Below are 15,686 nucleotides of genomic sequence, written 5' to 3'. Positions count from 1 at the left end.
ACTCAGTAAGTGTCTCAGCTTAACTGATAACATGAAGTTTGTCCTTGCTCTCTCAGCCCCAGAATTAAGCCTCTTTTTCATAAATAATAAAAAATTTTGCAATCGAAAAGAATTTGCCAAAAGGAATATAAAAGTTGACACCAATAACCTCTTTTTTTCCCCCTCACCTAGAGATGCTAACAGAAGACAGTACAAATGCCCCAAGTTAGAAACTCCACAGTTGACAAACTTTACTAAGTCTTTTATTCAGTAAGCATTGATTGGCTGTTTGTTATCCACTAATGTAAAGAAAGTCATGCTAAATACAACCTTCTGAATTTTTAATAGATCATAAAGTACTAGTTCTGATGCCTGTTCTACTTATAGAGTTTTTGCTTATGAAGACATTTATCCAAAGAAATCTAGTCTAGATTGAAGGGCAGCTTGATTCCTGGTGTGTGGTGATTCCTAGTGTTGTGTGCTTTAGATCAGAAAAACCCTGGATAAGCTTTATGATCTGCTTAGCTCAGTGGTGCTAAAGCCACTGGGAGAGTGGACTGTGCATGTAACATCTGGCAGCACAGTAGAATGGCCTAATGGCACATTTTGACCTGGCTATATCTGCCTTCTTTCCCAGTATACCAGAAAGATCTTGTAGGCCTAGGCCAATTTTTGAATTTTTTCCTTCTGACATAAGAGGTAATGTTCAGTACACTCTATGAAATGCTCTCCCTGCTCTGACATTCACTTCAACTCTCAATTTCCTCACTGTATAATTTCAGTATTGTTCTAACTTATACCATGCTATGAGCACCCTCCTACCTCTTATTGTCAGATGCATTTTACCTGCAAGCTATATATCCATACTCTGTTTAACTGACCGTAAAATTCTAGGTCATCAAAGAGCATAAGGACAGATTCTTCAAGAAATGTCAGTACTGGTATCCTGGAGTATCCAGAGATCCTCCTTGGCACACATATTAGCATAATCTCAAAAAGACACACAGAACCATCCCCTAGGTTGGACATCCTGGGAGGAATCCCTTTTGTCTGAAAGGAAACCTTTTTTTCTCTTAATGCAGAAAAAATAAATGCAAGGGGAAAATGTTGACTTGGAGGATTTTAAAACTCCAACTCTGGAACTTCTTCAAAAAGCCCAGGTAACATAGTATAAACTTAGCCTCATCCGCTTGAGAGTCACTACTGCTTGTTTGCCCACCCTGGTCCCATTACTACTCTGCCTTTTATCACATAGTTCCTTGACAGTTCTCTGTCTGCTCTTGTCTTCCTCGTTTCTCATTTGAAAACTCTCTTTCCAGCTACTGTGCATCTTCCAGGATCATCTGACTTTCTTCTTGCAGGGAATTGGACTAATACTCCTTCTAGGAGACTGAATTCCTATAAGGTCCACACATGAAGGATTTGCTGCTTTAAAAAATAAGTAAGTGGAATTCCCTGGCAGCCCAGTGGTTAGGACTCAGTGCTTTCACTGAGTCCGGTTTCAATCCCTAGTCGGGAACTAAGATTCTGCAAGCTACGTGGCACAGCCAAAATAATAATAATAATAGTGAACACTAAAAAAAAAAAAAAAAAAAAAAAGCAGTCAAAGATTAGACAGTGCCAAAAGGAATACTCAGAGATTATTCTTGAAAATGAATACTTCATCTCTGCTTTTCTGACACACTGTTCCATGGTAACTGTGGAGCACAAGTACATAGTCACTTCTAAAATTAAAAAAAGACAAACAAAAAACTATTATAACAAAACTACCGTAAGGACAGAGAAGCAGAATTGTATAGTGGAAAAAGCATTAGTTTTGTTGTGAGAGTAGATATGAATCAACTGCCACTCGCCAGCTGTGTGACTATGAAGGAGTCATTTTAACCTCTCAGCCTGTTTCCACGTTTGTAAAATACCTGCCTGGAAAGTTGTTTGTAAGGATTAAATGATAAAATAAATATAAAGTGTGTGGTACATAGTATTTCTTCAAAATCACCAAATATGCCTAATGAATAAAACTACAGAATAATTACAGAGTGAGTTATATTAATGCAATGCAATTTATAGTCTCCAGTTTTATGCTATGATTTCCCCATTTCTGATATCACTTTTTTCCTTAAAAAATACATTTTGAATATATTGAATAAAAGTATAAGAAACCAGTTCTCTTTTTGCCTTGCAGTGTTAATATTATTTTCACCCTAATTGAGCACCCTTCTCCACTGTGGCTTATCTGCAATCAACACTGGATAAAATGTGGGCCCTTCAAAACTTCCTCATCCAGGAAGAGAAGTCCCACTTGGTCATTTCACCCACGGACAGAAGAATTCTTTAAAGGTAGCCAGTTCCCAAATTATCCATTCCCACAGATTTATTAGGCACACGTTGAGACAGCTCACCCTCTTTATGTGCTATAATGATCTGTCTTCTTTCAGGGAGAGAGAGGTTATTTATATAACTTGGCTCCCGGAGCATTTCACATTCCATTAGCTCTATAGTCCTCAGCCCTGAAAAATTAAAGGCATGGGGTGATCAGTGGCCTGTAATTTGGAAGAGCCTTAAACTATCCAGAAGCAAATTCTGGAAATCATCCCACCCTCACACACATACATTTAAAATCTTCCTCATCTTAATTTTTGAACAAGTCTCTTGCCTCAGAATGAAAAATCTTCAGGAAGCTTTCACTTACAACTAGAAATTGCAGAATACGTGTATTTAAATATTGTTAGATCACAGATTCTTAGCTCTAGATCTGATTCTTTGCTTTGCCAGGCATTCTGTACAGCTTTCTCACTCTTTGACATTTTCAAAGTACAGTGTTTCCACATTCAGTTGGCAGGTTCACCCTGCATCCCCACACTGGGCTTAAATGGTGTTTTGTGTTTTTTTGCCAAAATAAATCTGGTTACTTTTTACCTTTTTTCCTTGGTTAGAACTTTCTAGTTAAAGTTGAGTTTCTAATTCTGACTCACCGTCCTCACTTTAGAGGCACCCCCACCCCCTGCACTTTTCCCTGAAGGAGAAATTTCCTGTGCTGAATGCTCTTCTTTGCCCGTGCAGACCCACACTCTCTTCTCCACGCTGCTCTTTGCCACATCAAGCTGACCTTTGTGGATGACACATTTGGATTCCCTTGCTTTCTGGCTTCCAGTTGGTTTCAGCCTGTGAGAGGCACCGACACAAGTAGAGGACAGGAGGAGAGAAAGGACAGGGCTGTGTATTCCTCAGTCACTCTCTCTCGTCTCTGGTTTGGCAGTGGTTGCACTCCTCTACCAAATGCGACTGCTGCTGTAGGGTGGCCTCGCTTGGGTATAGCTCCACATTTCTCAGAATTTCAGTCATCGCCTCCTCGCCTTACCTGCAGCTCTCCACTCTTGGGAGTCCCTGTGCTTCACCATCTCTCATTGTTGCTTTAACCCTGCTCATGCTTTTGTTCCTTCCTTGACCTCTATTACTTCTCTCGGTATGGAATCTGTTTCCTGTCTGGCTTGGATGCAGCTCCTCATCCACATCTTGGCAGTGCTGGTATCTTCCACAAACACAGTTCAGGACCCCAAATGTGGTGGAATAAAGTCTACTGACTGGTCCTGAAAACATGTTCACTGCCTTTCTCACTTTTCAAGTTGGCTACTACTTCCTTTCTCAGTACCTGATATGGGCACACCATCATTACATGGGAATCATCCTTGCTCTTCCATATATATCACTGTGGAACCGATCGCTAATTTGCAGATTTGGTCAGCTCACCAACACCTAGAAGACAAATTCTTTTTCTGAAAAAACAAAAACAAAAACAACACTTCACTCTTTCCACCTAGTCTGTCTTCCTCTATCTATACATCTCATTCCCAACACAGACACATGCGCGCGTGCGCACACACAAACACACACACACACTGTTGTATGTCAGACAGTGGAGTCGAAGTCGTAGTACTTCAGTAGAGAGCCCTTCATCCATTCCTTAAGGTGAACTCCGCTCTAGAAGAGACTTCAGGGCTGTCCCCAAATGGAAATTATCTCATATTTTTCTCCTTGTCCTCCAAACTCTCCTCTTCTGTCCCATCAGATGGACCCTATCATCCACCCGGGTAAACTAGAAATGGGAATCATTTTTTGCTCTTCCCTCTCTATACTAATCTTTGCATCAGTCACCAAATCTTTGCCATTCTGTTCCCTTAACATTGCAGATAGGTTAACTTCCTTCCATCTTCATTGCTACCTCTGTTGTCCAGAGACCAACATTTCTCTTACCTGGATGATGATTTTTTCTAACTGATTTCCATGCCTCTAGTCTGGTTCCTCTCCAGAGCATGCTCTCTTCAGCAACTGAATGGTCTTTCTGAATCACAATTCTGATACGTTATTTCCATACTTAAAACTCCTAAGTGACTTCCCATTTGTACACTGCCCCCAGGATCAAGTTTGTACTTCATAACACAATTTCTAAAGCTCGTTACCATCTGGACATTCTCACCCCTCAGACTTTTTCCTATCCCTCATGCCCCAGCCACTTGCTATTCTACGAAAGTTCTAATCCCTCTCGTCTTGATCATGATGTGCCTCTACCTGCAAAATTTTGTCTGCTCTCACCCATCTTTCCCATTTCAGTTTAGGCATCGAGTCTGTGCCAAGAATGCTTTCAATGGCAAATATCCAAAATCAGATGCTACTAATTTTTCTTATGTAGGAAATCTGGAGATACGCAGTTGATAGTGTTGATTCATTATTACTGTTGTCATTATAATCATTAGTTATTATTTATAATAATAAGATTAGTCTCCTAACCTATTCTTAAGTGATCCCAGACTTCTGATGAAACTGCATTCCACGTTCTCATTCTTCTGGTCCAAACCATAAGAATCATAAACAGACTTTATCTTAGGTATTATTACCATCAGTTGATAACTGATATCTGCATTGAGAAAAATTTTGAGACCCAAGAGAGGCTCAGCAGAAGAGAATGCGAGGCATGATCACTTAGTGATGTCTGCCATGGGCACAGAAAATGGAAACATGGCATGTGTGCGGTATATCTGCTGTCTTCTCTCAGAATTTTGTCAAGCATCTCTAAGTGGCCTGGTTAAAAGTTGCACAGTTAGCTTGTCAGGATGGAAAAGGTCAATTCTAGAACAGGAAAAACATGATTATTTGGTTTTTTCTCCTTTAATTTGCAAATAGTGAATTATTCCACTTTAAATGATAAAACAGCCTCACTTTTCTAGGATTAAACCCAATTTAGTTTTGATATAGTGTCTTGTATACACTACTGAATTCAGCTTGCTAATATTTCTACTTATCACAGTCTACTTGGAATTAATGTTACACCACTTAACATATAAGAACCTTAAAACAGTATATTTTCCATTTATACCCTTCCCATTCTTCATGATACTGTTATCATTTTTTTTCTTTTTTTGCTTTCCCAAATGTTATAAACTGTAATAAATTGTTACTATTTTTGCTTTAAACAGTCAGCTGCTTTTCTTGTAATGAAAATAAGACTTTGTATTTTCTTAAAATACCTTTAAGAAAAAGTAACATTTCTGGAATTCTTCGTTTCTTAATGTAGATTCATATTTCCAGCTGCTGCCATTTCCCTTTGGCTTGAAAACATTAACATATCTTGTGATGAACATATCTGCTGGGGATAAATTCTTCAGCCTTTGTTTATCTGGAAATGTCTATATGTCACCTTCATTTTATAGGCTGTTTTCTTTGGATAAGAATCCTAGGTTGGCAATTCATTTCTTTAGCACTTTAAATATATCATTCTATTGTCTTTTGATCTCCATTGCTTCCTGTGAGAAATTAGTGATTATTCTTATCATTGGTCGCCTATATGTAACATGCCTGTTTTTCTCTGGCTGCTTTATTTTGTTCTAACAATTTAAAACTCATGGATGTTTAGTTTTTGTTTTTGTTTTTTAATGTTTATACTGCTTGTGTTTTATTGAGCTTCTTCTGGGGTCTGTGGCTTTATAGTTTTAATCAAATTTAGAAAATGTTGGCCATTATTTCTTCAAAATCTTTTCTGTGCAAGTTTTATTCTCTTTTCCTCTGAGAATCCATATGTACATACATTAGACTGCTTAATATTATCTCATAAGTCACTGAGGCCATGTTTAATTTTTCAGTCCTTTTACCTTTTGTATTTCAGTTTGGATAGTTTCTGTTGACCTGTTTTCAAATATACTGATTTTTTTTTTTTTTGTAGTGTCCAATTTGCTGTTAAGCCCATCTGGTAAAATTTCATTTGAAATATTGTAATTTTTAGTTCTAGAATTTCCATTCTGCTCTCTCTCCCTATATATAGGGAGAGAGAGAGAGTTTCCATTTCTTTGCTGAGATTCCTTGTATCCATCTTTTTTTTTAATCTTAAATATATTTATAATAGCTGTTTTAAAGTCCTTGGCTGTTAATTCCAGTGTCCTCTCAGAGTCTGTTTCTTTGGACCGTTTTGTTTTTTGTTGTTGCTACTCCTGGTTATGGGTCACATTTTCCTACTCCTTTCCATGTCTAGTGATTGTTATTGCTTGTTGAACCATGTGGGTGTTACATTATTGAGAGTCTGGATTTTGTTTTCTTCCCTCAAAGAGTGTTTTTTGTTCTTTTAGGCAGTTAATGCATTGGCATATCAGTGTGATCCAACTGGGACTTGATTTTAAGCTTTGTTAGGGTCGGACTATAGTAGCCCTTATTCTAAGGCTAGAGCAGACCTACTTCTAAGATATGGCCCTTCTGAGCTCGCCACTGAATGTCTGGAGTGTCACTTTATTCTGGCTAGCTAGAACACCATTATCTCAGCACTTCAGAATCTTCATTTAGCTTATAGAGACCCCAATGGATAACTTTCCTGACAGACCTGTGGTATCTTGCTCTGTGCATCTACAGATTAGTATTTGGCGAAAGACCCAAGGGGGTTTGTATGCAGATTTCAGGAGCTCCTTCCCTGTGCAGCTCCCTCCTCTGTGAGATCCTGACTCTCAATTATTTCTGGGCACATCAGTAGCTCCAGACTCTGATCTCTGTTTCCTCCACCTAGCAAGACCACCCTCAATCCTGGGCTCCCCAAGGTTCTGGCAGTCCCTCCTGAGAGAGAAGCAGGTGATCTTGCTACTGTTTTTAGCCTTCTGATTAGGGAGGTGCCTGATCCAGGAAGAAATCTGCAACTCCCTTTCTCCCCCTAGATCCACCTGGGGCACCCAGATGCCTGTCCTTGATGTACCTCTTGCCAAGTTTGTCTGTACCCACAGGCCTTCCAAACCAGAGGACTCTACCGGATGTCAGTGTGGTGAAAAGGGAGGGCTGGAGGGCCTTTAGCTCCTCCATCATCTCCGCTAACACCCCCGAGCCACCGCTTGGTATTCTTCAGTAGGGACGATTTTTCTCAAATGTATGAAAAGCTTGAATACAAGAATTTTAGAAAATATTGATATTTGTATTGATCTTTAAATTTTTTAAAATGTGGCAGTTTGGATTTTGGGGAACAGACCCTGGGTTCGGGTTTGGGGATCAAGCTGTTAGGGATTTATGCCTGTGAAGAGGAGCAGAGGCAGGACTGGCAGAGGTGGAAATCAAACTGTGTTGGAGGCCTGATGGAGCCTCAGCCCTCCAGCAGGGAGCCGAGGAGTCAGCATTGCCTCGTAGATGCCTTGCATCAAGTCAGAATGGCTGAGCCTAGATACTCCACCTCCCTCAGTCAGCAGATACAGGCTGCCCCGGTGAGGGCATGATTTTAGATATGGCAGCTCTTCAGCTGAGGCAGACCCTGCAGGAGCTGACATCAAAGGCTGTCTGCTGACCACACTCCCTGCAGCTGAGCAGCAAGTCCTCCCTCAAAGGGGAATGTGGTAGTAAACCTCCGTGTCTACTATACAAAAAATGTTCTTTCTACATGGACATGCAACTTTAAGACAAATCCCCTTGCTAATCTTCCCAACCTGATTGCTACTCCTTCTAAATAGAAATTCTGGAGCCAACTGGACTCATCTTTTGAAAGACCAGGAAGTAGTGAGAACTGGACTATCATGGAGCCTCACTGGGGTGAAGTCATGGCAGGGACTCCAGCAGGCATTGATCCATTTATCCACCCACCTGTCCATCTCTCCATGGGTCCACCCACAAATGTTCCCGTGCCAGGTTCTTGGACAGGCGTTGGGAAGGTGATTGTGGCTACACCACCTTCTCTGTCCTCAAGGAACTCAGAGTCAGTGGAGGTGACTTCACAGAATAGTAGCCCTCAGTGTGACCTGAGCAGATGATTGGACCCACAGCAGGAGGGCCTCAGCTAGTCAGTTGTTTCCACTGCGTCTGGGCCCAGAGGTCAGTGTCAGGCAAGTGGGAGGCACTGAGAAGTCAGCCCACGGGGGAACGTATCAGCCATGAGGCCGTGGCAGGGCTGGGCTGGCAACAGCTGCCAAAGAAAGAGTCAGGCCTGGGCCTGGGCTGCCTGGCATGGCACAGGATAGACCCTGGGCTCTGTCGGAGTCCTGCTGGGCCAGAGCCTGAGGTGTCTGGGCACAGGGTGCAGCTTAGCTTTAGGGACTGAAGAAAGTGTAGTGAATCCAGAAATGTAGGAGTGGAGCGGGGTGAGGGGCACCAACAGTGATTGTGACAGGTGAGTGGGGCATAGATTCAGACAATGGAGACAGAAGGTCAACTTCCTCCTGGGGTTGAGCGTCCTGTTTCTAAATGTTCTTTCTCAGATGCGCTTACCTGGTGGTTCCTTACTCTCTCCTTCATGCTCCTGCTGCCTTCTTCCCGACCCAGGGCTGACCTAGAAGGAGGCTGGGTTAAGGGGTTGACTGGGGACTTGCCCATCAGGATCTTCAAAGAGAGTCACAGTGAATGAGAAAGAGGAAGATCAGCCCTAAAATGGGCACCAGCCTCTCTTGGCTGATGGTGACCTTCTGCTGAGGGCTTCAGCCGACAGAGGGGAGGCGGAGGAAGATGCCCTGGGTGTACCTGGGGCTGTAGCCATCATTTCCCTGACTTCTGCTGTTTGGTGAGCTTGAGGCAAGCCCCAGACTCTTTTACAGTACTCTGCAACCTGGAAATACTTCCTCTGCCTGCTGCACAGACACAGCTCCCATATCCAAAACATACCTGCTTACGCCAGCTTCACACCCAGGCAGATCCAGTCAGGCTGTGAGGAAAAAGGACCTTCGGAAGGTCTGGCGCCCTGCAGCCAATATTCCAATATGCATTGCCTAACCTGGGCCTAAGGAGGCGGCCCTGAAGGCCTGAGGAAGGCCTTTTGGAAACTTGAGCAGCAGTATTGTTTCTGGGCAATTGCAGACCTTCTCTCAAAGCCCTGGCACATGCTGCATCTATGGCAGGAAAAAGGCAGCTTAAGGTTTTGCAAGATACTTGCCTTTTGGAGAAAAGCCAAAGGGAAAAGAAAGGATTAGCACGAATGCTCAAGCTGTTGTTTTCTGCTGGGGCAGGGTCTCTTGCACCTAGGCTGCATGCAGATGGAAATAAAAACAAAGCACAACTCTTCTGAGCATCCCTGGTGGGCTGCTCTGCCCACTTCCTGTTGTGGTCATTTAGTGCCCTTCTCCACTCTCTGCACGTTCCCACATCAGTCCAGACTCCTTTCCCCCAAATCACAGACCCTCAGGCATGAACCCCTCTACTTATAGACTCACCTCTCAGCGCTGCCGCCCTTCCCTGGGCCTCAGGAGCTGCATTCCTCCACCTGGTCAGGGCCAGGCCCACCCCTGTCCTCAGGTGCCCTTCCTGCCTTGACTGTTCCAGGACACTTACCTCTCTACGATTCTTTTTTAAATTCATTTTATTTTTATTTTTGGCTGCATTGGGTCTTCGCTGGTGTGTGCGGGCTTTCTCTAGTTGCAGTGAGTGGGGGCTACTCTTTGTTGTGCGTGGACTTCTCATTGCGGTGGCTCTTTTGTTTGTGGAGCATAGGCTCTAGGCACATAGACTTCAGTAGTTGCTGCGCACGGGCTTAGTTGCCCCGCAGCATGTGGGATCTTCCTGGACCAGGGATCGAACCCATGTCCCCTGCATTGGCAGGTGGATTCTTAACCACTGCAGCACCAGGGAAGTCCCTCTCTATGACTCTTCTAACCTCTTGCTCCCCCTGCTTCCTTCCCTCTTCCCTAGCCACCGGCTCAAATGTACCCCATCAAGAGGCAGGAGCTCCCTCCACTGGCTCCTTTTCACACTAATGCTTCCTGTTTCTCTCCTGTCACTTCCAATCTTGAAAGAGCCGTTCTTTCTTGCTTTTCTGTCTTGGCTCCCTCCCTGCCACCCACACTCAGCACATTGCGCTCTGGCTTGTCACATCCAACAGATACCTGTCAGCAAGTCCTTATCTCCTTTGACTTTGCTGTGCCAGTTGGCACTGTTGACCACCTCATTCTCCTTGATCTTGCCCCTCCCTTGGCTTTCCCTAACACAGCTATATCCTGGGTGTCCCCGATCTCCTTTATTGACATTGCTTTCCTTTTTCCCCCTTCTCTTTATACAAGTTCTGTCCTCAGCACTCTTCTCTCCTTCAAGTGCTCTCTGGCATTGATCCATCTATAGCATGAGTTCCCCTCTAGTGATTCCAAGTCTATATCCTCAGCTCAGATACCCCTCCTGAGCTTCAGATCCACATTTCCAGAGTCCACCTGTCACCCCTTGAGGATGTACATAGACACTTTCGAAAAGGAACTGGTCATATTCCCACCTTCCAGTTCTCCCTTCTGTGTTATCTGTCCTAGTCACTCAGTACATGAGGTTGCCCAAGCCAGAAACCTGGGAGTCATCTCTGCTCCCCTGCTTGTGAACTTGCCTCAATCCCCCTCCTCCCCCTCCTCCTCCCCCCCTCCCTCCCTCTCCTCCTTTACCACTGCTCTACTCTGCTCCTTATCCCCTCTTACCCCAATCACTCCAGCAGTCCCCTAGTAGAGTCACTTCCTGCACTCTGGAGCTCCTGAAACTCATTCTGTGTAATCAGAACAATCTTTCCAAAGCACACAACTGATCATCTCACTCCTCTGCTAGACACCTTCAATGGCTCCCTTAAAGTGTGATCTCCTTGATGTAGTCTATAAAACCATCTTTGTTCCGGCTCCTGTCAACTCCTCCAGCTTCCCTTCTCCCTCCGTGCCTTGCATTTTACCCTCCAGCAATACCAAGCTGATGCCTCTGCAACTTGTCTGGAATTTTTCCTTATATTTTCCCTTTAACTTTCCCTACTCCTTATTTAATGCTCAATTCTGTTGTTCCTTCTCCAAAACACGTCTGATTTACAGCCCCTTTCTCTGTCCTTGCACCTGTGATAGTTTGTGTCACCACTGCGTAGTTACCACTCTTCTACTGATTCCTTGCCCCGAATCCAAGGGATTTAAGGAGGCCGTCACAGCCCCGCACAGGCCCATCCCAATAGCAATTAATCTCTCTTGCTCCTTCAAGGCTGGATAATAGCCCTCTGACAGTGAGAGACCTGGCCCTCACCCAGGAGGATGCAAAGAAAAACACCCAGTGGTGGATCTGGCTTGTGCAGTGGCTCTGGTGACTGTGAGCTATGGGCCTTTATGGTGCCCTGGGGAGAGAGGAGTGGCTCCACAAGGTGCTGCCTCCACAGGCTCTGGCTCCTCTTCGCACACAAAAGGCCACTAAAACAATACATTCCCATGCAGCCAAGGCGTCAGCCCAAAGCAAGGAACTGGCTGAGGCAACTTTGGGCAGCCCTGGAAGAGAACACCCAGCCCAAGCTCTACTCCCCTTCCTGCTTCCACTCCACAGCTCACCTGGTCCTATTCTGAACTGAGCGAGGGCCCAGAGAGTAGTGGGCATGGAGCCCTCGCACCATCGCGCAGGGAACCCGCTGCAGTCCTCTGCGGACCTGTCCTGCCAGGAGCCTGAAAGAGCTTGCCTGTCTTCACTGCCTGGGGGTTACCTGGCCCTGGGCCCTTTCCTCCCTTTCAAAAGGGAGGAACCGTTTCCTTGTGACTGAGAGGAACAGGCCGTTGTAGGGGAAATGGCGAAGGCCTTTAGAGTCAGACAGATCTGGGTTCAAGGCCTGGTTCTCCACTTGGGCACCTTAGGCAACTCATTTATGTCTCCTAGCCTCAGTGTTCTCACCTGAGTGCAGAGTGAGTCACTGTGATGATAAACTGTGATCATTTATGTAACGTACTGGGACAACGCCTGACTCAGAGTAGCTTGCTTAGCAAATGCTAGCCCTTATCATTAACAGGCAAGCTGGCAGAGCAAGTTCTTTGGCCTCCTCCTGGGTTGAAAATGCTTGTACAGGCTCAGAGCAAATATTCTGGCAATCCAGTGGTGCCACCTTTACCCAACCTAAATGTACATGAACAACACGGAACAAGGCTTTACTTTCACTGAGCTGCTGTACCGGGGCTTCAACGTGAATTCAATTTGGCAGATTTTTTTAATTGCTTGTTTGTATTCACACAGTCTGGAGTTTCAAAAGGAGGATGGCATCATTCTGGGGCCAGGGACAGGATGCCTGGGAATCTGAGCAAGAGCCTTGGGGGAGAGGGCGAGCCTAGGGAGCACACCTGGGTGCCGTGTGAACACATCCACCACAGCACCTCCCCTCAGAGCCCTGCAGGGATGCCTGCTGGCTTTTAGAAATGGTGGGAGCCATTCCCTGCAGATGAGAAGGAATTCAGTGGCTCTGTGTCACCTGCAAGAGGACCTAAAGCCCATCGTCTAGCCATGAGGCCCTTTACAATTTGGCCCTAACTTATCTTTCCACTTACATCTCACACTCAAGCTTTCCTTCCCCACTCAGACTCTCAGTTTCTCAAAGGGACTGCTACTGCCATTTCAGGCAGGACATGTCTTCATAATACAGGACTGCCCTGCACAGTATAGGACATTCGACTTCACTGGCCTTCACTCACTAAATGCCTATAACCCCCTTACCATTCATTTCCAAATGCCCTCCCCCTTTTCCAAATGAACCAGGTGCTCTTTGCTCTTGCCTGAGCCTCTGCCTGGAAGGTCCCTCCCACCGCCAGTTCTCCACCAAGAGTAGCCCTCCTTCATGAGAACTCATCTCAAATGTCACATCTCTGGAAGCTCCTCCTAATTCCACGCAGACCAAGTCACAGCTATAGTCAGTCCTTCCCTCTGATCCTGCTGGGATCTCCACTGTTGGAGGGGTTGCTTGGGGGTCGATTTCCTTCATTAACCTGCAGCCCCTGAAGGCTGGACCACATTTAGAAGATTTTTTGGTAGTCCTCACACTGTCCAGCATCGAGCTGAAGATGGAAAAGGTGCTTCACCCTGGGTGCCTCGGAGAAGCGCCGCGTCTTCCGGGGCAGGGCGAGGCGTGCTCCGGGGATCCTGGAGGACAGCAGCTGGGCTTCTGCTGCCACCTGGCGGCGATCCAGAGCTCGCTTTGCTGTAATGGAAAGAGCGGCCGGGCCGGCAGCCAGCCCGCAGCAACCTGGGCTCCTGGGGCCCAGTTACTGAGGCGCGCCTGGCATGAGCCAGGATATTACAGCAGCCACCATGCTTATTACCACTGTGGCAACCACTGTTTCTGCAGCTATTTACAGTTTAAAGAGCTTTTATTCCATACGCAGTATTTCACGCAAGCCACATTGCAATCTTGTGAAGTCGGCAGAACTTAAATTATTATTCTTATTTTACAGTAAAGGGAGGTGAATAATATCATTAACAACATCAGCTACTACTATAAAAATTATGTCTCTTCTTCCACCTCCATTCTCTCCCCTATCCTAATTACTGAGTTGCTTAATATGTGCCAGGCAGTGGGTTAAGGGATTTGCAAACCACATAACAGCCTCTTGAATGGGACTTTTCCTATCTCAGAGTTTGGACCAGGCCCTAAAGTCGTGTGCCCATGCATTTTAATGCAGCTCTATCTAATAGAAATATAACATGAGCTGTATATGTAATTAAAATTTTCTAGTAGCCAGATTTTTAAAAAAGGACAAAGTGGTGAAATCAACTTTAATGAGATAGTAAATTCATGCAATATATCAAAAATATTATTTCCACATCTAAATCATATAAAAATATTAATGAGATATTTTACAACCTTTAATTCATACTAAGTCTTTGAAAGCTGGTGTCTTGGTGACACAGCACATCCCATTTTGTACCAACCATACTTCAGGTGTTCAATAGCCATACATGGCTAGTGGCTGCCATGTTGGGTGGTGTGGCTCTAAAGAAAGGAATTTCGCCATTCAGAAAACCTTGTTCACTGGAAGTCTCCAGCCAGCTCGTGAGTCTTAGCCCACCACTATCAGTGTCTAGACCATTTGTAAGAGGAGTTAGGGAATTGGAGAGGGAGAACTGGGGAGTGGGAGTTTCTTTGAAAAGAGTTGTTGGAGTGCTGTGTGATTTCATCCCCCTACTAATGGAGGAGAGGAGGGTTGTCCCTTTTCTCCAATTTGAGCCAAGTAAGGAAAGCTTCTATATAGTACAGAAGCTGATGCCTGACTAGTGCCCAGAGAAGCCAAGGAGTGAGCCTGGCTGGAGTTGACCCTGATGTCAGAGGAAGGAGAGAGGGCAGCAGAGTGAATACGGTGAGTTGTGCTATGGCGGGGCACGGGGCGTGCTCTCCATGGGACGTTAGTCACCTTGAGGGAGCCAAGCCAGAGGACCTCATGCCAGGACAAGGAGGCTGCGTGGAATGCACCAAAGGAGCAGGGTGGAGGGGCCAGGTGTGAGCAGCCAGCCAGAGTTTGTGCCACTCACAGCTGAGGATGGTGCAATGCCAGAGCCCCACTGAAGGGAGTTTTTGAGAAACCCATAAAAATCCTCCATTGGAAAAAGGAGCCAGAACTTTGAGGCCACCCACCCAGAGTGTCCTAAAGCTGTGTTAAAATGTTATCTATGGAGGACCTTGCCCTTTTCCTCCGACCTCCTGTTCTTCCCTGTATGTGACCTGAAAGAAAGCTCAAAGTGGCAGCTTGAACAAGTGGAAGGCAGTAGAGCAAGGAAGAGGGAAGAAACTGAACACTACGTTCTTTTCCTTCTGTGGCTTCTCCAGCTGTGGCAGATATTGTACGGGGGTGCTGGACAGGCAGGACTGAGATTCCTGGAGAGGGACACAGGACTATGCAGCCTCAGCTGGGACCTGCCCTGTCCTTTAACAAGGCTTTCATTTACTCTGGTGATGCTCATTCATCCCATGAACCCTCAGGGAGCACTCCGCAGTAGCAGTTGCTATTATCACATACTAGCCTTTATTATTCAGGTTAAAATATATTTTAATAACTAAATATTGATAACACCGTGAGGTTAAGTTAGAAGTTCTGAAATACAAGTAGATTAACCAGAGATCTCTGCCGTAAGCAAGAGAAATCCAGTTCAAACTAGCAAAAATGGAAATGGTAATGGAGTGGATCATATAAATGAGAAATTTAGTGGTGACTTACCTCAGGAACAGTCAAATCCAGAAACTCAATGTTGTTAGTTTTTTTCATCTTTTAGGGTTTTTTTTTTTCTGCTTCTCTTTGTGCGATGGCCACAGACGTTCTCACTGTACGTGATGTCTCCTGCCAGACTTGCAGCTTTCCAGCCCTGTAACCTGAAGGCAAGATAGCATCTTTCTTACTAGTGTCAGCAGGTGTGTTTGACTGATTCAGGTATTCACCCTTTGGAGTTGGGGATTAGGCGTAGACAAGATGTGGTAATTTACCACATCCCAAACACAAGGGTTAGAGGGCAAGTTTCCTTGAGAGTGC

The 15,686-nt window shown here is 45.0% G+C and overlaps 1 protein-coding gene and 1 pseudogene across 1 annotated transcript in view; both read left to right on the top strand.

Annotated features, from left to right (window-relative positions):
• The window catches only part of FAR1 (fatty acyl-CoA reductase 1), a 74,023-nt gene extending 66,671 nt beyond the window's left edge, over nucleotides 1-7,352 (top strand). Inside the window, exon 14 of the mRNA XM_057695163.1 lies at nucleotides 2,162-7,352. Coding sequence (XP_057551146.1) covers nucleotides 2,162-2,167 — 6 coding nt within the window. The 3' untranslated portion in view covers nucleotides 2,168-7,352. The remainder of the gene's footprint in view (nucleotides 1-2,161) is intronic.
• A 5,877-nt stretch (nucleotides 7,353-13,229) lies between these two features.
• The window catches only part of LOC130860749 (ferritin light chain-like), a 40,034-nt pseudogene continuing 37,577 nt past the window's right edge, over nucleotides 13,230-15,686 (top strand).

Source organism: Hippopotamus amphibius, chromosome 9 (assembly GCF_030028045.1).
Source record: "Hippopotamus amphibius kiboko isolate mHipAmp2 chromosome 9, mHipAmp2.hap2, whole genome shotgun sequence".
NCBI classification, from domain to species: domain Eukaryota; kingdom Metazoa; phylum Chordata; class Mammalia; order Artiodactyla; family Hippopotamidae; genus Hippopotamus; species Hippopotamus amphibius.
The sequence above is the reverse complement of the archived record's forward strand: the minus strand, read 5'-3'. Positions and strand labels throughout refer to the sequence as shown.